The 8,405-nt window shown below is 33.6% G+C and overlaps 1 protein-coding gene across 1 annotated transcript in view; it reads left to right on the top strand.

Moving 5' to 3' along the window:
* Positions 1 to 717: 717 nt before the first annotated feature.
* The window catches only part of LOC130810264 (E3 ubiquitin-protein ligase At1g63170-like), an 8,392-nt gene continuing 704 nt past the window's right edge, over positions 718 to 8,405 (top strand). The window contains exons 1-5 of the mRNA XM_057676253.1: positions 718 to 1,674; positions 6,890 to 7,009; positions 7,098 to 7,230; positions 7,310 to 7,474; positions 8,394 to 8,405. The exon at positions 8,394 to 8,405 is cut by the window's right edge and continues 704 nt beyond it. Coding sequence (XP_057532236.1) covers positions 1,049 to 1,674; positions 6,890 to 7,009; positions 7,098 to 7,230; positions 7,310 to 7,474; positions 8,394 to 8,405 — 1,056 coding nt within the window. The 5' untranslated portion in view covers positions 718 to 1,048. The remainder of the gene's footprint in view (positions 1,675 to 6,889; positions 7,010 to 7,097; positions 7,231 to 7,309; positions 7,475 to 8,393) is intronic.

The following is an 8,405-nucleotide window of genomic DNA, read 5'->3' as shown; positions in this document are numbered from 1 at the left end:
AAGGAAGACAAAATTATAATTTTTAAAATAAGAAAGAAAATCAAGGACTCCAAGCTATGGCACATTAATTCTCTGAGTTATTTTTTTTCTTTTAAAAATTATGACTTTATCTTCTTTTGTTTACTGTTAATAGCAGTGAACATAACCGAAGTACTTTCTTTTACTTTTAACATGTTCTTTTCTTGTTTGGTGTTACTAACAATGAACAAACTCTGACTATATACTTAGACACAAAGATGGTTATTTTGGGAATCACTTTAGTACCAAACTTATTTTTTAATTTTTGGTAATTCCACGTAGTGACTCCGAATTTTTGGCTTTTTCACGTGTTGTAAAAATGTTTTTTAATCTACAAGTTGACTCAAAGTTTATAACTTTTCCACTTGGTAGGCATAATGTTAAGATTTGTTAAATTTACGTTATTATAAATCATAACTTTTTTATAAAAACAAACGTGTTGATCCCCCTTAAAGATATTATTTTGAAAATCTATTCAAATTGAGCATTTGATTTAATAAAAAACTTGACATTTTATTCATCATATGAAAATAATAAAATGATTATAACGTAAAATTAAATTTCTTTTCAATAAAAAGACAAAATAAAATTTAAACGAACAAAGATAAGATGACAATTGACAAGAGTGTAACTTGACGCGCTGTTGGTGAAACAATTTGTTCGTCAAAGTCGTCATTGGATCAGTCGCGTGGTATCTTCATGCAAACCCACTTCCTTTACAATCTCGATTAATAGGAGTATACTTTTCAACCTATTATTAGTTGGTATAAACTTTAAATAAATAAATAAAAAAAGAAAAATCTAAACTCCTTTGCATTTCTCCACCACCTAAATAATCCTGTACTTCTACAAGATATTCAACTCTTCTTCTCCGACGTCGTAATAAACCTAGAAATTCATATCTATCTCTTCAATTTTTCACCATCTATGGCAGATTTTCTCCCCAATTCTTCATAATCCTCCTTCGCAAAACCCTAATATTATCACTGGTACCTTTAATTTTCACTTTCGCCCAAATTTTCTCTCCATCATGTCAACCACCGACGCCGACACTTCTGCGCCATTGCTTCTTCCTCTTTCTCCTTCAAATGGCGGCGAAGATAGATCTTTCCGTTCAAGGAGTCGTCGGATTTCCGGAAGAGCAGGGTTACGTGGTGCGGCAAGGTTTCTTCGCCAGGCGAATAGTCGAAGAATGATTTCAGAACAATCGGTAGCAGTGAGAGAATCAGCGGCGCAACAAATTGAAGAACGTCAAAGTGATTGGGCTTATTCTACTCCAATAGTTGTACTTGACCTTCTTTGGAACATGATTTTTGTGTTTGTTGCTATTGTTATGATGATCATTAGCAGTGATGAAAATTCACAGGTTCCCTTAAGATTATGGCTTGTCGGTTATGGATTTCAGTGTGTTCTGCATATGGTTTGTGTGATTGTGGAGTATAAGAGGAGGAGAGAGATGGCTAGACCTAGGTTCGGTTCATCGGCTGCGTGGAGTGCTGGAGTGGGACCAAGTTCAGGGTCAAATTTGAATTTGAATATTGGTTCAAATGGTTCCAGTTATGTGAATTCAAGGTCAAATTCTAGTTCTTCGGTTAGTTTAGAAGGGGAATCTATGGAATTTGCTGTTGAGCGACATCAGGATGAGGATAATACTAGGTATAACTTTTTGTTTTAGTAATTTTTCCCTTGTGACTATTTAATTAATTGTTTATGAGATGAAGATGTGTGTGTTAATGATTGAACTATGTTATTGCTAAAAATATAGGCGTTTTGGATAATATGGTGAAAATGAGATAATGCAATGAGGGATTTGTTTAATTGTATTAAGGAAATTCTTTAATGTAAAATTTTGGTAATGTGAAATTTTTATTATCTTGATGCCTAGCTGGTAACTTAGTTATCACTAGTGAAAGGAAAATCATAGTGAATAGCTGATATTTACTGTGAATTGTTTACATGGCATGCTATGCGGAAGTTGTTTGGCGTTTGCTTTTGATTTCAATGTTATTAGTTTGCAAAAATGATGTGTTGTTATATTTTAACCTATGCGTCCTTTTTCTGATTATAAGTGTAATATGGTGCCGACCTTTTCAAAATATCTCAGGAACTCTATCCCCTATTGATTTGTCAGTGGGAACTATATGCCAAATAAGGAATCATGTAGAATTGGAAAGATAATTAGGAAAGGACTAAAATGAAATGCCAAAAGACCAATCAGGAATGAAGTATTGTCAATATAATAATTCTAAAAGCCCCTTGCTTGTTACTTAATTTAAAAGTGTGTATGGAAGGTTAATTTTATTCTATTATGTTTTGTGAAAGGTGGTACTTTTGTAGGCACCCCTTTACTAAGTAGTATGTGGCAATGTATTAAGTGAGATATCGTTTTGATTGGGGTAAGACTAGATAATTGTGTACATTCATGGGGAAATTAATCTTTTGTGTAGGCAGTGAAAGTCGATTCTTTGTCACTAGGGTGAAAGAGAAAATTTTCAACTACTAGGCTAACCCGTGATTCTGAAGATGGAATATTTTTTTCAATGGAATGGGTTCTTATATAGAGGACATGATAGATGAAATCTAAAACGTTGCTAATGTATTTTGACATTTGTTTCTCAATGGTTTAGATAATGTAATCAAAGAAAATTAAGAATATGTATTCTATGTGCTTTTGGAAGTTTTGTGGTAAACATATGGATCGGAAAAAGTGGTGGATGTTGTTTCAGTTGTCTTTGGCATGTTGAGTCGATCAAAGTCCATTCGAATTAATTCTCACATGTATTTGTGAATTGGAGACTATGTAAGGTAAGTGTTCCAATGTAAAGTTTTTATTTATCATCCATATGGACCGGGACTTTGTTGAATATGTGAAGTTTTGCAGTTTTGATGAAGTGATCAGTTCTATTAAGGAGTATTTAAAGATTGTATTAATGCTTTGGATTTGTTTATTAAAAAGTATTCATTGTGGCTTTTTTTGTTCCAAATTAAAATCTTAACGTTTTGCAAAACACAATTTTAAAAGCTAGTTTTATTGACTTGTTTGAGAAGCTATCTCAAAAGCTTAAATATATTTCGAAATGAAAGCTGCTAATTGTAATTAATAGTGTCTTGATTCAAGTCAAATTACTAAAAGTTTCATATAAGGCTATGTTGAACACCTCCTTGTTTCAATGGAAGTTTTTTTTTTTATTTTTTTTTTATTTTTTATTTTTTATATTTTATACAATGTTCTTTAGCTATATTTTTAATATCAAAAGGTTTAGTCTTTTTGTTTTTAAAAGGGTAATGCTATGTGTAAATAGCTAGACGTCATAATAATGCACATCTAGAGTAGGGATGGCGTTGGGTCAGACTCGACTTGGATTATCAACCCTTTGACTTAGCTCCATATAAATCTTAGATTATTTTTTTAAATCCACCTTTTCTCGAACGCAGATTATGCATACTTTAACTTGGATTCGAGTCGAACTTTCAACCCTTCGTCGAAGTTAGGATTATTATGAAGCTTTATTCTTAACAATATTATACTAATGATTCAAAATTATAAAAAAATTGATGGAGTAGTCTTTTAAATACAACTTAACAATAATAATATGTCCTTTAAATTCAACTTAAAAAGAAAAGATAGTCTTACAATTACGATCAAACTAAATAGTCCATTGAATACAACTTAACAAAGAAATTCATCAAACTAAAAAGAGTTGGAAACTTGCTTGATTTCGGATTCCACCATGTCAACAAAATGAATTTGTTTTCATCCACCATGAGTCTTTTCTCCAAATATATCTTTAATTTACTTTTACATGGCTTTTTATTTGGTTGACTTGAAACATGATTTTCCCACAATCTCTCAACATTGCTCGAATCATCAATTATCCTCTTATGGTTATTGTTCAATTTTGATGAGGGTGGAGAAAATTTTTCATTGAGCATCGTTTCAATTTATTAACCAAATCCTTCAAAATCTTTACAATTCTTTAACATTCAAACTTAGCATCTCTTAGCTATGTGGTGATGAAGTGCAAATGGCAACTACACTTCAAACCTTTTCAATTGCACCACTAATTATTTTCAATCCATTTTGAACAACCAAATTCAAAATATGAGCACAACATCACATAGGCAAAAAAGAGCCACCTAACAAAGATTAATATTAATATTTTCTTAACACAAAAGACAACATAATCTAAGTAGTACCCAATTTAATATATCATAAGTACAAATACTATTTGATGATAACTACACACACAAATAATTTGACTCAATGGAAACTCACGCAAATTTGTCTCACGAACACATACACAAAGAAATAAATAAATCGTTGAGAGAGAGAGCATGTTTAGCTTGCCTTCGATGCCGAGTGGGTAATAGCGAGCCGAGGGATGCTTGTGGTGGCAGGTGTGCGTTGATGAGGACGAGAGGGTAACGATGCTGAGGGCAGGCTTTATCTAGGGTTTAGTTTAGTGAGTGTAAAGCTTAGAGAGTAAGAGACATAAAAGTGTTGGTCTTTTAATCTTTTTCGGACATCTCGACTGTTCAACAAATTCAACTGTTCAAGGCTCTAAACTCAAAGACCTATGAAATACACATTTTTATTTCCAAAATTTTTACCTTTTAAGTGTAAACAATATTAAAATTTTGAATTTGCATGTATTGTGTTTAGACTTAAAATTTGATAATGTTGGGTTTTATGTGTTTAAATAAGCTTATCTTCAAATTTGGCTTGAATAAACTTATTTACATTTTATTATTGATATGAAGTTCAAATTTATTCAAACGAAAAAATGGCTTAACTTTAAATTTAGAGTCAGATTTTGGGTGGGGTCAGAATATCGGATTTTTATGAGGTGCAACTCTGGCATGACTATGAATTGAACTCAGGTTATATAATCAGATTTAGATTGAATATTTTTTTTTCGAATTCAACTCGAATTAAATTCATTGGATCAAGTCGTATTAGGGGTAGATTCAGACTAAATTGCCATCCTTAATCTGGAGAAATAATGTAGCCCTTTTCGATGTCTGAATTAAGCTTAGGTTGATGTGAAATGGTCTAATATATTGCACGATTTAGGTATCTTACATGGAAAATCTTATGGAGCCTTTTTTCCCTTCTTTTCATCCTTGTAGCCTTGCCCATTCCTTGGCTATGCCAGCTCCGTTTTCTACCTTTAGATCATTTTAGTCTATCTCGTATTAGTTTTTAAGGAACACCATCTTGAATGGGATCCAAAATCATCTTTATTCTATCTAGTATGATTTTGTAAGGAACACCATATTTAATCGGTTATCAATTCTGTTACTGGAATACTGTTTTCTTTCCGTTTTATATACTGGTATGGCAATACATACTTTCTCTACTTATGAATTGAGGATCTGGCCATGTCATTAACTACTATATTTTTGTGATTTGTGTCAGTGGAAGCTTTTGAAACAATGGTTTTGATAGTGAAGAGAGCTGTGGTTGATTCAATGATGAAAAGAGAGGCTGACAAACCTTGGTAATTATAGCATTGGACTGATTGTAACTTCATTGAGGGTTTTGTTAAAGTTGAATGGCGGTGATTGAAAGTAGTAACTGTCTCTGGGGATGTCAGTTGTGGTAGCACTAGTAGTTGTCATTGTTGTTACGTTACTTTGGTGTCAATTGATTACTTGATGGTCATGGTCAATTCCTTTTTTTTGTAGCCTTTTTCTTATTTTGGGGGTAGCTGATGGGTTGGGGAATTTGTGGTGTTTCAGTTGACTTGTTTGAATGTGAATCTTATTAAGAAGTAGTTACAAGATCATTGATAAAGGAATCAGGGTATTGTAGTAGCATTTTGTATATATGGATCATGTGTAGCATGTACGTGTTAGATTTTGATTTCTAGTTGAAAGGCTAGAGATTTTGTTGTTGATTTTGTTATTTGGATTTGTTACTATTGAATTGGTACTGGTGAATGAAGATATTGGGTCATGAATACATTCCAGTTTCCACCTATAAATTTTAGTCTACGCGATTTATAGATAATTATATGTCAAGTCAGAGTGCCCCCCTCCAAATAACGTTTAGGCAACCCCATAACAGAAGGATTTGAAAATAAATGAATCTACTTATGTTTCCTTGCTTATATTCTTTTCAGTTTCTTCTCTTTTTGAGGTAATGGGTATCAATTAGTGCTCTTACTATTATAATGTGGCTTTTTCCTCAGCATCTATAGTTATCAGTTCTGATTAGTGTCACATAATTCGTTAATCTCCTCTCAAATCGCAAATTGAAAAAAGAGAATTACGGTCGGTTTTGGGCTATTCTTGAGAAAATTAGAGCAAAATTGCGAATTCAAAAAGCGAATTAACTAGCAAATTATGTTACACTAGTTTTGATATGGCAAATCTAATATGTAATCAGTTCATTGTTCAGTTATCTTTTGATTAAGATGTTAGATATTTGTTTCAAAATTGTTTCTTGTGAGTCATTTTATTCATTGTTCCTATTAAATGCTTTTGCATGTTTGTTGCGAGGTTATTCTCTGCAGTTGCCTACTCTGTTCAATTTTACCTATGTCCCACACTCCCTTTGATTGATTAATAACTTATGAGCAGCGAAGTCTCCTAATTCAGTTTCAGTGTTTGTGAGTTTTGGGCTTCCTATGGTGCTTATCACTCTTTGAAATTACATGGGAACATATTTCCAATTTACTTCTTGAGCTAAATTGTAGAGGATGTCAAGAATGCTAGATCCATCTTGCTATTATCAAGAAAAGGGGTTGAGACTTGAGATAAATGGTTCAAACTGCGCTATATAGTCTGAAGCTAGATCAACTATCTGCATTGCTTAGCTTAAGTTTCATAATTGTCCATTTCTGTTTCTTACACAACTTTTTTTCAGTGTTGCAAAGCATCTGGAGTCTGCTAACACAATGTTCTCATTTATTTGGTGGATTATTGGCTTCTATTGGGTATCATCTGGTGGGCCAACTTTAGCTGATGATGCGCCGAAGCTTTACTGGTAAACTTTTTTCCTGGGTTTACCAATTATCTTTTACCCAAGTAACCTTTTCTACAGTGTTGTTACACATACTTTTTTGTTTTCACAGGCTCACTATAACATTTCTGGCATTTGATGTGTTCTTCGTTGTTATTTGTGTTGTGGTGGCTTGTGTTATTGGCATAGCTGTTTGTTGTTGTCTTCCATGTATCATTGCAATTCTATATGCTGTGGCAGATCAGGTAGGTTTGTGCATTTATGTTTATTTTTATTGTCTAAAGTTCTGGCACTCTCATATCATTGAATGTACTCCACAAATAGGAAGGAGCTTCTAGAGAGGATATTGACCGGCTGCCGAAGTACAAATTCAGAAGCCTAGGTCAAAGTGAAAAAAAGAATGGGGAAATTCAAGAATCATTTGGTGGAATTATGACAGAGTGTGACTCTGACACACCTATTGAGCATGCGCTGTCTGCAGAAGATGCTGTGAGTCACTTGACACTTGCAATAACTCTGATATTACTGTAGATATCAAGCTGTTTATTGAATGGACTAGATTATCTCATTTATTCTCTTGGGGCTGCGCCTGGACTATCCTTTGTGTCACTCCAACCGGTCATTGGGTTAGCTTCCTTTCGTTACTTTTAGCGAGAGTGAAGAAAAGGGGTATGTGTTCTGTCTCGACTAGACGGGATTTAACTGAACCAATTAAAGTGAACGATAAAGTAGAGGGGCTAGGGTTATGGTAAACTGATTTCTTAGTTGCTGTGTATTAGTAATACATAGTGTTCTGTCTCGAATAGACGGTTAACTGAACCAATAAAAGAGAATGATAGAGTAGAGGGGCTAGGGGTATGGTAAACTGATTTCTTGGCTGCGGTATATTAGTCATACACAGTTTTAACTTTTTACTTAATAAATGTCTGGTGACTTTGACCGTGCCTTATCTCACATAACTCTTTTTTTTGGAGCATTATCCATTTGACCGTGCCTTTTTTGGGTATATTGTCTTTGATGGGCGCGGAAAAGACAAAGAGTGTTGGTGGGGTTGGGGGGTCTGGAGGATATCTTAGCCATTTGGCTGAAGGATGGTGGAATAGTGGAACTACGGAATTCTGTTAAAGCTTGCAACAAATGTTGGCTGGTTTTATTCTTCTAAGCCCCGTGATTTTACTAGGATAATTTGACAGCCCTTCGAAGTTTGTGAATACAAATATTGATATCTTGGAAATGCAAAAGGCTGGAAGCAGGAAAGTAATTTTTGGTGAAAACTGTTTCATTAAATGACTGAAATTGGATACTCTGTATCTATCTTTAGCTGTGGTGTGAAGTGAATACTAATATTTATTTGATGATTATCATACATACACTGGATGTTTGATCCTTTAAACATTTTTGTTCTTAGGAATGTGTGATT

Source organism: Amaranthus tricolor, chromosome 4 (assembly GCF_026212465.1).
Source record: "Amaranthus tricolor cultivar Red isolate AtriRed21 chromosome 4, ASM2621246v1, whole genome shotgun sequence".
NCBI lineage: Eukaryota > Viridiplantae > Streptophyta > Magnoliopsida > Caryophyllales > Amaranthaceae > Amaranthus > Amaranthus tricolor.
Note: the sequence above shows the minus strand (reverse complement) of the source record. Positions and strands in the feature narration are given on the sequence as shown.